The 19,084-nt window shown below is 28.0% G+C and overlaps 2 protein-coding genes across 2 annotated transcripts; one reads left to right on the top strand and one right to left on the bottom strand.

The window, feature by feature from the left end:
- Positions 1-8,621: 8,621 nt before the first annotated feature.
- LOC142241694 (cytochrome P450 6a22-like) lies at positions 8,622-14,723 on the top strand. Its single transcript, XM_075313486.1, has 2 exons — positions 8,622-9,776; positions 14,251-14,723. The coding sequence occupies exons 1-2, from the start codon at positions 8,702-8,704 to the stop codon at positions 14,679-14,681; spliced, it is 1,506 nt and encodes a 501-aa protein (XP_075169601.1). The 5' UTR covers positions 8,622-8,701; the 3' UTR covers positions 14,682-14,723.
- A 2,075-nt stretch (positions 14,724-16,798) lies between these two features.
- LOC142241695 (putative cytochrome P450 6a21) lies at positions 16,799-18,614 on the bottom strand. The gene is made up of 2 exons (XM_075313487.1): positions 17,453-18,614; positions 16,799-17,256 (listed from the first exon to the last, which is right to left on the bottom strand). The coding sequence occupies exons 1-2, from the start codon at positions 18,531-18,533 to the stop codon at positions 16,838-16,840; spliced, it is 1,500 nt and encodes a 499-aa protein (XP_075169602.1). The 5' UTR covers positions 18,534-18,614; the 3' UTR covers positions 16,799-16,837.
- Between the last annotated feature and the right edge of the window lie 470 nt (positions 18,615-19,084).

The following is a 19,084-nucleotide window of genomic DNA, read 5'->3' as shown; positions in this document are numbered from 1 at the left end:
CGCTGAAATACTTTTTGGTGTTTGGTCGAAGCTGGATTCGAACCCACGACCTTGTGTATGCAAGATAGGCATGCTAACTATTGCACCACGATGGCTCCCCAGTGTTGCCAATACATTTGGACAAATTTGGGCTTTTCCCCCAAATTGGTATGCTTTCATACCCAAAAAAAATCCCCATGAAAGTCACAAAAAAACCATCCGTCCGTTCGTCCGTCCGTCTGTCTGTTGAAATCACGCCAACTTCCGAACGAAACAAGCTATCGACTTGAAACTTGGCATAAGTAGTTGCTATTGATGTAGGCCGGACGGTATTGCAAATGGGCCATATCGGACCACTTTTACGTATAGCCCCCATATAAACCGGACCCCAGATTTGGCTTGCGGAGGATTTTTGTCAAAATTTTAATTCAAATGAAAATTTTGTCAAAATTAAATTTCTATAGAAAATTTTGTCAAAATTTTATTTCTATAGAAAATTTTGTCAAAAGTTTATTTCTATAGAAAATTTGGTCAACATTTTATTTCTATAGAAAATTTTGTCAAAATTTTATTTCGAAAGAAAACTTTGTCAAAACTATATTTCAAAAGAATATTTTGTCAAAATTTTATTTCAAAAGGAAATTTTGTCAAAATTTTATTTCTATAGAAAATTTTGTCAAAATTTTATTTCTATACAAAAATTTGTCAAAATTTTATTTCTTTAGAAAATTTTTTCAAAATTTTATTTCTATAGAAAATTTTGTTAAAATTTTATTTCTATAGAAAATTTTGTCAAAATTTTATTTCTATAGAAAATTTTGTCAAAATTTTATTTCTATAGAAACTTTTGTCAAAATTATATTTCTATAGAAAATTTTGTCAAAATTTTATTTCTATAGAAAATTTTGTCAAAATTTTCTTTTTATAGAAAATTTTGTCAAAATTTTATTTCCATCAAAAATTTTGTCAAAATTTTATTTCTGTAGAAACTTTTGTCAAAATTACATTTCTATGGAAAATTTTGTCAAAATTTTATTTCTATAGAAAATTTTGTCAAAATTTTATTTCTATAGAAAATTTTGTCAAAATTTTATTTCTATAGAAAATTTTGTCAAAATTTTATTCCATCGGCAAGTGTTACCGCAACCCAAGTAATTCGATCGTGGATGACAGTTTTTAGTAGAAGTTTCTATGCAATCCATGGTGGAGGGTACATATGATTCCGCCTGGGCGAACTTACGGCCGTATGTACTTGTTTCCTATAATATTTTTGAATATTTTGATAACAATTTGTGATAATTAAATAAAATAATTGAATAAAATATATACGCCATTAAATGTAAATCATATGAAAAAATAGTGTACAGTAGTAATTTCTTGAAAATCAAAATCAATCAAATAAAGGATAATATGTCGTATACGTTTTACAAACTTTATTATCATTCATACGGCACACCGAACCAAAATGATATTACTTATACAACCTGTAGTCTTTAGAAATTTGTTTAAAATATGATTTCGATAAACATTTTTTGGAAGATTAAAAAATATGAATATTAAAATTAAAAGTGAAATCAAAGTTTTCAAACGTATATGCAAGTACAAACACTAAGCTATATTGGTTCTGATTTTTTCTACTTTGTCACTATCCAATCCTCGTAGGGTGCAAACTAATTCCACTCAAGTGATTTTGCCAGATTAGTACTATACAACTACAATTATGTCTTTATTTTCGATATACATTTATAGGGGGGTTTTAAAGTTAAAATTCTATTCTAACAGTAAGTTTAGAATTTTCTTAATTTAATTTATAATAATTTATTGACATCAATTCCTAAACTAACTTAATATTGTTTTGCTTGCCACATTAGTTAAGCGCAATCACAATGTCAATGAAATGCTAAAAACGACCGAAGCAAGAGTCTCAAGTGTATATATAACATATATTATAAAAAAGAAATGTATGTCTACAACTGATAAATAAAATCAATACAATTCTTTTAACTGAATTTCATCAGCAATTGGCCATACGACAACAGTAGCAAACAGTATTAACTGATTAAGAACAACAATTAATTTCATAATATTTTTAAATGTTTCGAACATACCTAAACTATGCCTCGTTAATATCAAAACCGTGAGAATATTACAAGTATACGGCTGTAAATTCCGCAGGGTCGAATCTTAAATATCAATTACTATGGATCACATTTAATAATTTCCTTTGCGCAAAAAATTCGTTGAATTTGATAAAACATACTCTATAAAGAAGGTCAGTACAAATTTTTAAATTTAACTTGGGGACCAGTTAAATGAAAAAAAAATCTATGAAAATAAATCTTTTAACAAAAATAAAAATTTCTATCAAAATACAATTTTGAAAAACTTTTCTGTGAAAATAAAAATTTTTCACAATTTTCTATGGAAATAAAATTTTGAGAAAATTGTTTACAGAAATTAAATTTTGAGAAAATTTTCTATAAAAATAAAATTTTAGCAAAATTTTCTACAGAAAACAAATATTCAAAAAATGTTGTATGAAAATAACAATTTTTCAAAATTTTCTATGGAAATGAAATTTCTATAAAATTGTCTATAGAAATAAAATTTTAACAAAATTTTCTATAGAAATACATTTTTTAGAAAAATTTCTATGTAAATAAAATTTTGAGAAAGGAGAGAGGAAAAGAGATATGTTTGTACAAATTTATTTCGGCAACGGCCGGCTATCATAAACCTTTTTTCAGAAGGTTCAAGTGTGGTTCATTGTGGGATTTAATGAAGTGCCTGAATTTATTCTGATAATTAGTTGATAGTTTTGCTGCCAGTAGAGGATGCTGATGAGGAATGTGGTAATTCCGAAACGTGCGTCCATCCAACCATCTTGCAGTCTATAGGGCTTTGCTCAAATAAATTTGACAAACATTCTTTTCCTCTGTTGGTTAAGCTACTCTTGTAGTTTAGGCATCGCAATGGTTTTAAAGCTGAGATCAAAACAACAAATATGATTAAAGTACAAATCAACAATAACAAGTATATACGACCGTAGATTCGGCCAGGCCAAAGCCACATAGTCCAATAATAAATACGTATATAATTAAGTTTAAAGTTTCTATAGAAATAAACACAACAACACAACAAAATAAAATTTTGACAACATTTTCTATAGAAGTAAAATTTTATCAAAATTTTCTATAGAAATAAAATTTTGACGAAATATTCTATAGAAATAAAATTTTAACAAAATTTTCTATAGAAATAACATTTTGACAAAATTTTCTATAAAAATAAAATTTTGGTAGATTATTTTTGGCTCGAGTGGCAACCATGATTATGAACCGATATGGACCAATTTTTGTGTGATTGGGGATCGGCTATATATAAGTATATACCGATATGGACCAATTTTGGCATGGTTAATAGCGGCCATATACTAACACCACGTTGCAAATTTCAACCGGATCGGATGAATTTTGCTCCTCCAAGAGGCTTCGGAGATCAAATCTGTGGAACGGTTTATAATGGGTCTATATATAATTATGGACCGATATGGACCAATTTTTGCATGGTTGTTAGAGACCACATACCAACACCATGTACCAAATTTCGGCCGGATGGGATGAAATTTGCTTCTCTTGGAGGCTCCGCAAGCCAAATCTGGGGATCGGTTTATATGGGGGCTATATATAATTATGGACTCATATGGACCAATTCTGGCATGGTTGTGAGAGACCATATACCAACATCATGTACCAAATTTCAACCGGATCGGATGAATTTTGCTCCTCCAAGAGGCTTCGGAGATCAAATCTGTGGAACGGTTTATAATGGGTCTATATATAATTATGGACCGATATGGACCAATTTTTGCATGGTTGTTAGAGACCACATACCAACACCATGTACCAAATTTCGGCCGGATGGGATGAAATTTGCTTCTCTTGGAGGCTCCGCAAGCCAAAATCTGGGGATCGGTTTATATGGGGGCTATATATAATTATAAACCGATATGGACCAATTTTTGCATAGTTTTTAGAGACCACATACCAACACCATGTACCAAATTTCGGCCGGATGGGATGACATTTGCTTCTCTTGGAGGCTCCGCAAGCGAAATCTGGGGATCGATTTATATGGGGGCTATATATAATTATTAACTGATGTGGCCCAATTTCTGCACGGTTGTTAGAGACCATATACCAACACCATGTACTAAATTTCAGCCAGATCGGATGAAATTTGCTTCTCTTAGAGGCTCCAGAGGTCAAATCTGGGGATTGATTTATATAAGGGCTATATATAATTATGGACCGATTCTAGCATGGTTTTTAGGGACCATATACTAACATCACTTACCAAATTTCAACCGGATCGGATGAATTTTGCTCCTTCAAGAGGCTCCGGAGATAAAATCTGGCGATCGGTTTATATGGGGGCTATATATAGTTATAGACCGATATGGACCAATTCTTGCATGGGTGTTAGAGACCATATACTAACACCACGTACCAAATTTCAACCGGATCCGATGTGGAACATCGGTTCATAATAATATATACCAACACCATGTACCAAATTTCAGCCAGATCGGATGAAATATGCTTCTCTTAGAGGCTCGGCAAGCCGTTTATATGGGGGCTATACATGAAAGTGAACCGATATGGCCCATTTGCAATCCCATCCGATCTACATCAATAAACAACTACTTGTGCCAAGTGTCACGTCGATAGCTTGTTTCGTTCGGAAGTTAGCGTGATTTCAACAGACGGACGGACGGACATGCTCAGATCGACTCAGAATTTCACCACGACCCAGAATATATACTTTATGGGGTCTTATACCAAATTTTCGATGTGTTACAAACGGAATGACAAAGTTAATATTTCCCCCATCCTATGGTGGAGGGTATAAAAAGGTGTTTTTTTTTTTTTAGTTCTTTATGTAGTTGTTTTAATTTATTTTTGTACTGTGAAAATATGAAAAAAAAAGAAAATAAACTAATTTTATAAATGTTTTTACAATTTTTGGATTTTTGGTTCGGCTTGAGGTCATGAACTAAAGAAAAATGATGGTTTTTCATTAGTTCATGACCACAGTAGCAGAGAAACACATCAAGAAGTCTTTATACCGGGCGTGATTCATCCATCGTCAGAACAAGTTAACAGGTCCACAAACACAATTGATGATCACTTGGTTGCTGGACATCAAGAAATTACAAGAGTTTCAGTCAAGATTTTTTCTATAGAAATGAAAAATTGAAAAAAATGTTCTATAGAATTAAAATTTTGACACAATTTTCTATAGAAATAAAATTTGTACAAAATTTTCTATAGAAATAAAATGCTGACAAATTTTTTATAGAAATAAAATTTTGAGAAAATTTTCTATAGCAATAAAATGTTGACAAAATTTTCTATAGAAATAAAATGTTGAGAAAATCTTCAATAGAAATAAAATTTTGACATAGTTTTCTATAAAAAAAAATTGACAACATATTCCATACAAATAAATAAAATAAATAAGAAATAAAATTTTAACAAAATTTTCTATGTATATAAAATTTTCTATAGAAATAGAATTTTGACAAAATTTTTGATAAAAATAAAAAATTTTCTGTCGAAGTAAAATTGTGAAAAAAAAAATTTTATGGAAATAAAATTGTCTATAGAAAAAAATTTTGACAAAATTTTCTACGAAAATAAAAAAAATCAAAATGTTTAAAATATTGACAAAATTTTCTATAGAAATAATGTTTTGACAAAATTGTCTACGAAAATAAAAATTGTTCAATGTAAATAAAAATTTTGTCAAAATTTTATTTCTATAGAAAATTTGGTAAAAATGTTATTTCTATAAAAAATTTTCTCAAAATTTTATTTCTTTAGTAAATTTTTTAGAAAATTTATTTCTTTAGAAAATTATTGACAAAATTTTATTTCTATAGAAAATTTGGTCAAAAATTTATTTCTATAAAAATTTTCCATCTGTTGGTTAAGCTACACTTGTAGTTTAGTCAATGTATAGTTTTAAGCTGAAATAAAAAAAACAACAACAATGCTTAAAGAGCAAAACCAACAATAACAAAACAAAACGAATGGAAAATATTTTTTTTTCAAAATTCTATTACAATAGAAAATTTTCTCAAAATTTTATTTCTATAGAAAACTTTTGTCAAACTTTTATTTTTCTATAGAAAGTTATTATCAAAATTTTATTTCTATAGAAAATTTTGTCAAAATTTTATTTCTATAGAAAATTTTCTCACAATTTTATTTCCATATTTTGTTAAAATTTTATTTCTATAGAAAGTTTTCTCAAAATTTTATTTCTATAGAAAGTTTTCTCAAAATTTTATTTCTATTGAAAATTTTGTCAAAAATTTTATTTCTATAGAAAATTTTTTAAAAATTTTATTTCTGTCGAAAATTTTTTCAAAATTTTATTTCTATAGAAAATTTTGCCAAAATTTTATTTCCAACGAAAATTTTGCCAACATTTTATTTCTACGGAAAATTGTTGTCGTATTTTATTCCTATAGACAATTTTCTCAATATTTATTTCTATAGAAAATTTTCTCAAAATTTTATTTCTATAGAACATATTGTCAAAATTTTTTTTTTGTGGAAAGATATTGTCAACATTTTATTTCTATAAAAAATTTTGTCAAAATTAAAATTTTAACAAAATTTTCTATGTACATAAAATTTTCTTTAGAAATAAAATTTTTACAAAATTTTTGATAAAAATAAAAAATTTTTGTGTCGAAGTAAAATTGTGAACAAAAATTCTTTATGGAAATAAAATTGTCTATAGAAAAAAATTTTGACAAAATTTTTTACGAAAATAAAAAATTCAAAATGTTTAAAATATTGACAAAATTTTCTATGGAAATAATATTTTGACACAATTGTCTACGAAAATGCAAAATGTTCAATGTAAATAAAATGTTGACAAAATGTTTGATAAAAATAAAAAAAATTTGTGTCGAAGTAAAATTGTGAAAAAAATTTTATGGAAATATAGAAAAAAATTTTGACAACATTTTCTACGAAATGTTTAAAATATTTACAAAATTTTCTATGGAAATAATATTTTGACACAATTGTCTACAAAAATACAAAATGTTCAATGTAAATAAAATGTTGACAAAATGTTTGATAAAAATAAAAAAATTTTGTGTCGAAGTAAAATTGTGAAAAAAATTTTATGGAGATAAAATTGTCTATAGAAAAAAATTTTGACAAAATTTTCTACGAAAATAAAAAAATTCCAAATGTTTAAAATATTGGCAAAATTTTCTATGGAAATAATATTTTGACAAAATTGTCTACGAAAATACAAAAAGTTCAATGTAAATAAAATGTTGACAAAATGTTTGATAAAAATAAAAAATTTTTGTGTCGAAGTAAAATTGTGAAAAAATTTTTTATGGAAATAAAATTGTCTATAGAAAAAAATTTTGACAAAATTTTCTACGAAAATAAAAAAAAATCAAAATGTTTAAAATATTGACAAAATTTTCTATGGAAATAATATTTTGACAAAATTGTCTACGAAAATAGAAAATGTTTAATGTAAATTAAAAGTTGAAAAAATTTTCTATGGAAACAAAATTTTCTATGTACATAAGATTTGCTATAGAAATAAAATTTTGACAATATTTTCTATGAAAATAAAAAATGTTTGTATGTTTTTTCAAATAATTTTGTACATAACTTTTGGCTTCGATTCTATGTGATATTGAACATAGCGAATGCCTTACGTGTTATTTATATGATACATACTTTTGGGCGTTCCCTTTTCTAGACCCTCTGGCATAGATGATGCGTGTTATATTAGTATTTTAAATGTTTGCAGTGAATATTTTAATATTCTTTTACACTCTATTGCGATAGTATCGAATGTTGAAATTGTCTATATGAATCCGACAATAATTGTCAATATTCTCGTCTATATATTTGAACAAACTCGCTCCTTACCATGTCAATACATCGTAGCTATAATTACAAAATTACAATAACAAGAATAGCTTTTCGCAAATAAATTTGTATTTATTATCGCATTTTTATTAAAATATATAGATCAGCGAATGTCAGTATGCAAAAAATTATAAAGTTATCTCATACATCACAAAACCATTAACGCTAAGTTCGAAGCGTATATACCCTTTATCATTGTATTGCACCATGAATCCCTATTAGAAACAAACTTTGTCCGAAAGCAAACATCAAAATCAAAATTTTACATTGTTCAAGATACTGATGCCCTGTATATGAAACTATATTGAAATATTCAATATTTTATAGGGAAGTTGAATTGATGGCAAATGTGGAAGCTGTTCACGATTTTGACGATAATCGATAGATGGCACTTTGACCACGTTTGTGTAGTGATTAGCATGCCAGCCTTGCATACAAAGGGTCATGGGTTCAATCCCAGTTTCGACCATCACCAACCTTAATACGAAATATTTACAACCATAGAGTTGCAATTCCGTAATTGTTGCAAAACATATCCGGAATTTTAAATACCCTCAATTCTATAGTAGAGGGTATACAAGCTAACAGTTCGCTTTAACAACCTTAACGATGAAAAAAGGCGAACTCAATCACTGTTTTACATTATCAATAGTCTAGGCATCTTTAGTATTTACAACCTCGTCATAGCGTCAAGATTCATTTGCGGTTTCTTTTTTCTCAAACAAAAAAACTCAAAAAGAAAAATGTGGATTTTTATTTTCCTGGTGTTATTGACAGCAACACTCCTCACTGCATATATGAAATATCGGCAAAGAAATAGTTTCTGGACAAAACAGAATATAGAGACTGTAGGCATTTTGGAATTTTTCTATAAAACCCAAAAGGACCATCTATTCCTAGTTGTGGATGAGATCTATAAAACCTTGGGCAGAGAGGATAAACCATGCAAAGTCATCGAGTCTTTGATCAATACCACAGTAATTCTCCACGATCAAAATGCCATCAAAGAAGTTCTAACATCACAATTTGAGAATTTTCCCGATCGTGGATTTTATGTGAATAATCGGGATCCCTTATTGGTAAATCTAAGTCGATTCCATTATGATCTCTGGAAACCAATGAGAATCAAACTCACTCCTGCTTTTTCACCAGCAAAATTAAAATACATATTCCCCACTATGTCAGAGGTAGGCCATCAATTTGTTGAGGTTTTAAGGGAGAAAATTGGCCTGGGAGAAAATGTCATTGATATGCATGACATTTGTAAACGTTTTGCCATAGATGTCATTGGTACTGTTGCCTTTGGTATCGAATGCAATAGCCTGAGAAATCCCCAAACTGAATTCAAGGTAGAAGGTGAAAAAGCCTTGGCTCGACATTTTCGCACTTTCACCGATCAATTTGCCGAGAAGTATTCGAGATTAATGCAACTCATCAATTTTAAATATCATTCGAAAAAGTCCATAGATTTCTTTACAAAAATCGTTGAAGAAACCCTACAATATAGAGAGAGGGAAAATATTAAACGTCATGATTTTATGGATCTTCTAATGGAATGTCGTAATATGGAAATTGAAAATAAGGATGAACATCCATTTATGAGTTTGGAAATGATGGTGGGTCAGGTTTTTATATTTTTCGTTGGTGGCTATGAGTCAACATCGGCTGCTATGGCTCAGGCTCTGTTTGAATTGTCGAGAAACCCTAGAATCCAAGAAAAGGCTCGCCTGGAGGTTATGGAAGTGAAGGCGCATTATGATGGTAGACTGACATATGAAAGTTTAAAGGATTTGAAATATATTAAGCAAATTATGCAAGGTAAGTTGAATAAGCAGATGTAGGGAAATAACTGGAAGGGCTGGTGATAATTTCTACAGAACTCCAAGAATTTTTTTTCCGGCGGTAGAAGAGCACATTTCAGTTAGACTGGTGATATTTCTGAGTTTTCAATCTCGCCTATAAAAACGAGCACCCTTGTTATTGAGCTAAATAAACATCGGGCAAAACTGCCAAACAAATATTTTTATTTCTATAGAAAATTTTCTAAAAATTTTATTTCTACAGAAAATTTTCTAAAAATTTTATTTCTATAGAAAATTGTCTAAAAAGTTTATTTCTATAGAAAACTTTCTCAAAATTTTATTTCTATAGAAATTTTTCTCAAAATTTTAATTCTATAGAAAGTTTTCTCAAAATTTTATTTCTATAGAAAATTTTGTCAAATTATTATTTCTATAGAAAATTTTCTCAAAATTTTATTTCTATAGAAAACTTTCTCAAAATGTTATTTCTTTAGAAAATTTTCTCAAAATTTTATTTCTATAGAAATTTTTCTCAAAACTTTATTTCTATAGAAAGTTTTCTCAAAACTTTATTTCTATAGAAAGTTTTCTCAAAACTTTATTTCTATAGAAAGTTTTCCAAAATGTTCTATTGAAACTATTGTCAAAATTTTATTTCTATTAAAAATATTGTGAAAATTTTATTTCTATAGAAAATTTTGTCAAAATATTATTTTATAGAAAATTTTCTCAAAATATTATTTCTAAAGAAAATTTTGTTAAAATGTTATTTCTATAGTAAATTTTTTTTCAAATTTTTATTTCTATAGACATCTTTTATTAAAATTTAATTTTTATAGAAAATTTTATCAAAAATTTATTTCTATAGAAAATTTTGTTAAATTTTTTTTCTATAGACAATTTTCTAAAAATTTTATTTCTAATGAAAATTTTGGCAAAATTTTACAATAAAAAATTTTGTCTAAATTTTATAATAGAAAATTTTGTCAAAATTTTATTTCTACAGAAAATTTTGTCAACATTTTATTTCAATAGCAAATGTTGTCAACATTTTATTTCTATAGACAATTTTCTCAAAATTTTATGTCTATTGAAAATTTGGTAAACATTTTATTACTATAAAAAATTTTAGTTCTATTGAAAATTTGTCAAAATTTTATTTCTCTAGAAAATTTTGTCCAAATTTTATTTCTATAGAAAATTTGGTAAAAATTTTATTACTATAAAAAATTTTCTCAACATTTTAAAATTTCGTTTCTATAGAAAATTATTGACTACATTTTATTTCTATTGAAAATTTGGTCACAAATTTATTTCTATAAAAAATTTTGTCAACATTTTATTACAATAGAAATTCTCAAAATTTTATTTCTATAGAAGACTTTTGTCAAACTTTTTTTTGCTACGAAAGTTATTGTCAAAATTTTATTTCTATAGAAAATTTTGTCAAAATTTTATTTCTATAGAAAATTTTGTCAAAATTTTATTTCTATAGAAAATTTTGTCAAAATTTTATTTCTATAGAAAATTTTCTCAAAATTTTATTTCAATAGAAAATTTTCTCAAAATTTTATTTCCATAATTTGATAAAATTTTAATTCTATATAAATTTTTCTCAAATTTTTATTTCTATTGAAAATATTGTCAAAATTGTATTTCTATAGAAAATTTTCTCAAAATTTTATTTGTATAGAAAATTTTGTCAAAATTTTATTTCTATCGAAAATTTTGTCAAAATTTTATTTCTATTGAAAATTTGTCAAAATTTTATTTCTATAGAAAATTTTGTCAAAATTTTGTTTCTATAGAAAATTTTCTCAAAATTTTATTTCAGTAGAAAATTTTATCAAATTTTATTTCTATAGACAATTTTCTCAAAATTTTATTTCTATTGAAAATTTGGTAAAAATTTTATTACTATAAAAAAATTTTAGTTCTATAGAAAATTTTCTCAAAATTTTATTTCTATTGGAAATTTGTCAAAATTTATTTCTCTAGAAAATTTTGTCAAAATTTTATTTCTATAGAAAATTTGGTAAAAATTTTATTACCATACAAATTTTCTCAAAATTTTATTTCTGTAGTAAATTTTTTCAAAATTTTATTTCTATATAAAATTATTGACAAAATTTTATTTCTATTGAAAATTTGGTCAAAAATGTATTTCTATAGAAAATTTTGTCAAAATTCTATTACAATAGAAAAATTTCTTAAAATTTTATTTCAATAGAAAATTTTGTAAAAATTTTATTTCTATAGACAATTTTCTCAAAATTTTAATTCTATTAAAAATTTGGTAAAAATTGTATTACTATAAAAAATTTTAGTTCTACGGAAATTTTTTTCAAAATTTTATTTCTTTAATAAATTTTTTCAAAATTTTATTTCTATAGAAAATTATTGACAACATTTTATTTCTATAGAAAATTTGGTCACAAATTTATTTCTATAAAAAATTTTGTCAACATTTTAGTACAATAGAAAAAGTTCTCAAAATTTTATTTCTATAGAAGACTTTTGCCAAACTTTTTTTTGCTACGAAAGTTATTGTCAAAATTTTATTTCCATAGAAAATTTTGTCAAAATTTTATTTCTATAGAAAATTTTGTCAAAATTGTATTTCTATAGAAAATTTTCTCAAAATTTTATTTCTATAGAAAATTTTCTCAAAATTATATTTCAATAGAAAATTTTCTCAAAATTTTATTTCCATATTTTGATAAAATTTTATTTCTATATCAATTTTTCTTAAAATTTTATTTTTATAGAAAGTTTTCTTAGAATATTATTTCTATAGAAAATTTTGTCAAAATTTTATTTCTATAGATAAATTTGTCAAAATTTTTTTTCTAAAGAAAATTTTGCCAAAATGTTATTCTATAGAACAGTATTGACAAGATTTTTTTTATCTATAGAAGATTTTGTCAAATTTTTTTCTACAGAAAATTTGTGTCAAAATTTTAGTTCTATAGAAAATTTTCTCAAAATTTTATTTCTATTGAAAATTTGTCAAATTTTTATTTCTCTAGAAAATTTTGTCAAAATTTTATTTCTATAGAAAATTTGGTCAAAACTTTATTTTTATAAAAATTTTGTCAAAATTTTATTTTTAAAGAAAATTTTGTCAAAATTTTATTTCTAAAGAAAATTTTGTTAAAATTTTATTTTTAAAGAAAATTTTGTCAAAATTTTATTTCTATGGAAACTTTTGTTAAAATTTTATTTCTAAAGAAAATTTTCTCAAAATTTTATTTCTATTGAAAATTTGGTAATAATTTTATTACTATAAAAAATTTTAGTTCTATAGAAAATTTTTTCAAAATTTTATTTCTATAGAAAATTTTGTCAAAATTTTATTTCTATAGAAAATTTTGTCAAAATTTTGTTTCTATAGGAAATTTTCTCAAAATTTAATTTCAATAGAAAATTTTGTCAATATTTTATTTCTATAGACAATTTTCTCAAAATTTTATTTCTATTGAAAATTTGGTAAAAATTTTATTACTATAAAAAAATTTTAGTTCTATAGAAAATTTCCTCAAAATTTTATTTCTATTGAAAATTTGTCAAAATTTATTTCCCTAGAAAATTTTGTCAAAATTTTATTTCTATAGAAAATTTGGTAAAAATTTTATTACTATAAAAAGTTTCTCAAATTTTTTTTCTTTAGTAAATTTTTTCAAAATTTTATTTCTATAGAAAATTATTGACAAAATTTTATTTCTATTGAAAATTTGGTCAAAAATTTATTTCTATAAAATTTTTTTTCAAAATTCTATTACAATAGAAAATTTTCTCAAAATTTTATTCCTATAGAAAACGTTTGTCAACCTTTTTTTTCTGTAGAAAGTTATTGTCAAAATTTTATTTCTATAGAAAATTTTCTCAAAATTTTATTTCCATATTTTGTTAAAATTTTATTTCTATATAAATTTTTTTCAAAATTTTATGTCTATAGAAAGTTTTCTCAACATTTTATTTCTATAGAAAATTTTGTTAAAATTTTATTTCTATTGAAAATTTTGAAATTTTGAAAATTTTTCAAAATTTTATTTCTATCGAAAATGTTCTCAAAATTTTATTTCTATCGAAGATTATGCCAAAATTTTATTTCTACAGAAAATTGTTGTCGTATTTTATTCTTATAGACAATTTTCTCAATATTTTATTTCTATAGAAAATTGTCTCAAAATTTTATTTCTATAGAACATATTGTCAAAAATTTTTTTTTGTGGAAAGTTATTGTCAACATTTTATTTCTATAGAAAATTTTGTCAAAATTAACCACCTGGTACCGCATGTGTTGAATTTTAATTGTCCTTGAAACATATTTCGGGTGATCATATTCCTTCTCTGCGTGTGAGCTTAAAAAATTACGAGCTTCCATTATGCCTAACCTAAAATAAATTATCAATCCTTTCCCTAAGTCCCCCAATTTAAGATCTTTTATAAAAAATTAAAATTAAAGTACAATTATTTCTTAATTTCAGAAACTTTACGAAAATATCCCATTGTGCCAGCATTGTTACGCTATTGCCGTCATTCCACCACCCTAAGCACCTCTAGTGGTTCCATAGCAATACCCAAAGATACCACAATTATGATTCCAGCCTATAGCATTCATAATAATCCAGATATTTATCCTCAGCCTGAGATATTTTATCCCGAAAGATTTGATGATAATGAAATGGACAAAAGGCCATCTCATAATTTTCTTACCTTTGGTGATGGGCCCCGTAACTGTATAGCAGCTGGTTTTGGAAAAATGGAATTACTCTTTGGTTTGGCTACATTACTATCGAATTTTCGATTTTCAATAGCAGAGAAAACACCCAAAGAAGTGCAATTTAATAAAAATATCAAATATATAGCTAGTATAAATAGTGGCATATATCTTAAAGTGGAAATGATACAGACGTAGATAAAGCGAAAATATAGTAAATAAATATTTAAAGCAAATAAACATATTTTTATGATAAAACAAGTAAGCAAAGTTTAAAGTCGGGCGGGGCCGACTATATTATACCCTGCACCCCTTTGTAGATCTAAATTTTCGATACCATATCACATCCGTCAAATATGTTGGGGGCTATACGTAAATGTTTGTCACAAATACATACATTTAAATATCACTCGATCTGGACAGAATTTGATAGACTTCTGCAAAATCTATAGACTCAAAATTTAAGTCGGCTAATACACTAGGGTGGAACACAATGTTTGTAAAAACAAGTAAGGAAAGTCTAAAGTCGGGCGGGGCCGACTATATTATACCCTGCACCACTTTGTAGATCTAAATTTTCGATACCATATCACATTTGGGACAAACCTATATATAAAGGTTTGTCCCAAATACATACATTTAAATATCACTCGATCTGAACAGAATTTTATAGACTTCTACAAAATCTATAAACTCATAATTTAAGTTGGCTAATGCACTAGGGTGGAACACAATTTTAGTACAAAAAAATATGGGAAACATTTAAATCTGAAGCAATTTTAAGGAAACTTCGCAAAAGTTTATTTATGATTTATCGCTCGATATATATGTATTAGAAGTTTAGGAAAATTAGAGTCATGTTTACAAATTTTCGACTAAGCAGTGGCGATTTAACAAGGAAAATGTTGGTATTTTGACCATTTTTGTCGAAATCAGAAAAACATATATATGGGAGCTGCTGGGTCCAGCAGCCAGAGTTTTATTCCGAAAGATATATATGGGGCGAAAGGTATATATGGGAGCTATATCTAAATCTGAATCGATTTCAACCAAATTTGACACGCATAGCTACAATGTTAAATCTACTCCCTGTGCAAAATTTCAACCAAATTGGGCCAAAACTCTGGCTTTTAGGACCATATTAGTCCTTATCGGGCGAAAGATATATATGGGAGCTATATCTAAATCTGAAACGATTTCAATCAAATTTTGCACACTTGACTATACGACTAAGTGGTATGTTTGTAGAAAATTTCAAGCAAATCGGTATAAAACTCTGGCAGCTGGGTCCAGCAGCCAGAGTTTTATACAGAAAGATATATATGGGGCGAAAGATATATATGGGAGCTATATCGAAATCTAAACCGTTTTCAATTAAATTTTGCAAACTTGACTACACTACTAATTGTACTCCTAGTGCAAAATTTCAACCAAATTGGGCCAAAACTCTGGCTTTTAGGACCATATTAGTCCATATCGGGCGAAAGATATATATGGGAGCTATATCTAAATCTGAACCGATTTCAATCAAATTTGCACGCATAGCTACAATGCCAAATCTACTCCCTGTGCAAAATTTCAACCATATTGGGGTAAAACTCTCGCTTCTAGGACCATATTAGTCCATATCGGGCGAAAGATATATATGGGAGCTATATCTAAATCTGAACCGATTTCAATCAAATTTTGCACACTTGACTATACTACTAATTGTACTCCTAGTGCAAAATTTCAACCAAATTCGGCAAAAATCTGGCTTTTGGGGCCATATAAGTCCATATCGGGCGAAAGATATATATGGGAGCTATATCTAAATCTGAACCGATTTCAATCAAATTTTGCACACTTGACTATACGACTCTGTGTTATGTTTGTACAAAATTTCAAGCAAATCGGAGTAAAACTCTGGCTGCTGGGTCCATATTAGTGCATATCGGGCGAAAGATATATATGGGAGCTATATCTAAATCTGAAACGATTTCATCCAAAATCAATAGGGTTCTATTCTGACCCAAATTAGGAACATGTGCCAAATTTGAAGGCGATTGGACTTAAATTGCGACCTAGACTTTGATCACAAAAATATGTTCACAGACAGTCGGACGGACGGACGGACGGACGGACGGACGGACAGACGGACATGGTTATGTCGACTCAGGGATCCACCCTGAGCATCATTGCCAAAGACACCATGTGTCTATCTCGTTTCCTTCTGGGTGTTACAAACATATGCACTAACTTATAATACCCTGTTCCACAGTGTGGCGCAGGGTACAATAAATTAATACAACTAAATTAAGAATTAATTTAAAAAAAAAAAAAACTTTTTTAAAATTGATTTCATTTTATATGCTTTATATCTTTTCTACCTTTAAAAATATACCATTTTTTGTACATAGTACAAATGATTTTTTATTCCACACCAAAGGAATCTCTGTCTCATTGCAAACGGAAAATTTGAAATTATGCAAAAGATAGGCCAAGCCAACACGAGTTTGCATTATGCCGAAACGCAAACCAATACAATTGCGGGGACCATCACCAAATGCTAGAAATTGTACGGTTTCACGTTGTTTAACATTTTCAGCCTCGAAACGTTCAGGATCGAATTTTTCTGGATCAGGATATAGTTCGGGATCATGATGTATGGCCGTTGAGGGTATTATAACAGGCATACCCTTTTTGATAACATATTTGCTATGGCCAGGAACAACATAATCTTCCAAAGCTTGACGATTTAGGTGGGGTACAATGGTGTATTTGCGTAGAGTTTCTGAAAATATGGTAATGCAATTATATTGACAATTTGTAGCTTATTTTTCGGGGGGTCTCCCAATCCTTATGCATTTTTAATCTACCTACTGTCCTTATCTATAAATGTTTAAATTTAAAACAAAAATAATTATCATTTTGTTTTAAACACTTATAGTATGACTAAACAGTTCGACAAAATTATTTTGGACACTTACCCGATATCACTTGGCCCAAATAAGGTAATTCATGTATGGCCTCATAGGTAACTTTACCCTCAGCATCGAATACCTCATTGATTTCTTCACGCATTTTTTGTTGGATATCTTCATTTTGAGCTAATTCGTATAAGGTAAAACCCATTGTGGAAGATGAGGTTTCAAAACCTCCTATAAAAAACACAAAAGCCTGAGCAGCCATCTCTTCTAGAGTCAAAGAGACTTTCTGCTCTTTTTCACCCGCCTCTTGTAAATCCATTAGAATACTCAAGAAATCATTAGCTTTGATATCTTGCTGTTGGCGATAGGCCACTGTTTCACGGACTATCCGCAAAAAGAATTCTGTTATTTCATCCTTTGTCATGGCCATATTCAATTTACGGGCCAGCGAGGGGAATCCCTGAATGAAGCCAGTTACAAGTTTTCCATGTCGGCGTTCGGCCAGTGAACGTTTGCCCATTATACGAAATTCTGCATTTGGATCATTGAGGCTGTTGCAATCAATACCGAAGGCGCACTTGCCTATGACATCGGTTGTGAAACGGGCCAATACCTCCTTGATTTCTACAGTTTGGGATTTCTCGCACATTTTACCAAGCACTTGCATAAAATTCTCAGCCACTTCAATAATGGAGGGATACATGAATTTCATTTTGCCCGTTGTGAAAGTGGGCGAAAGCTTATTGCGTAGTTTCTTCCATTTCGACCCATCCAAAAGGAATAAATGCCCTGTCAGGGGATCCCCCTTCTCGTTATGGAATAGACCACGATCGGTGAATTTTGAGAAATCTTTTATTAAAATATGTTTCACTAAATCCGTATCTAAAATGAGAACAGCAGGTCTTTGGAAGAAATAAAATCCACAAAATGGCCCAGAGCCTTTGAATTTGTTATAAACATCGCGTGTACAGTCGGCAATGCTACGTTCGGTTAAAAGACCTTGAAAGTTACCAGCCAACAAACTGGGTTTATCATGAACGATGCCTTGTTCTTTCCAATAATTGAGACGTTTACGAACATAGAAAACGACTAACGAAACAACAGCCAAGATAATATAAATCAACGTAGTCGTTACTGTCATATTTGGTTTGAGTTTTCTGTTTTTTGCGGTTTGTTATCAGACTGATGGTAATTCCGCCACGACTAGAAATCCAATACTAAATTGCTAAGAGATCGTTGAGTTTTGTTTTATAGGTAACCCCTATGAATTTAAGCTGATTCTCAATACTCGTCAGTGACGAAATTTTGTTGCATTATTTCACTCAAGTTAAAAATAAGACATTGAAGTGTGCTTAATGTGCCTTAGAATGGAGTGAGAATACCTAAGTACATGACAAATTTTCTTAAATAAAAATTATTAAAACTGCATTCAGAGAAGGAATATGTCCACTAGGTAGGGTCACGGCCTAAGGCAAAAAAAAAAGTTGATGCAGTCACCCCCCAGTTTTGTAGCATATTTGAAGACAATTTCAGAACACAAAAACTTTTTTTTTTCCGTGCACCCTACGACCCCCCGAAATACAATTTACTGTGCTGTGTCGTCATTTGAAGTCCGATCGAAAAGAAACGCATATCGTTGTTCATGGTTGATCAGGGGCTATATTTCGTGCATTGGTCATTTTTGACTCCGAC

Source organism: Haematobia irritans, chromosome 5, assembly GCF_050003625.1.
Source record: "Haematobia irritans isolate KBUSLIRL chromosome 5, ASM5000362v1, whole genome shotgun sequence".
NCBI classification, from domain to species: domain Eukaryota; kingdom Metazoa; phylum Arthropoda; class Insecta; order Diptera; family Muscidae; genus Haematobia; species Haematobia irritans.
Note: the sequence above shows the minus strand (reverse complement) of the source record. Positions and strands in the feature narration are given on the sequence as shown.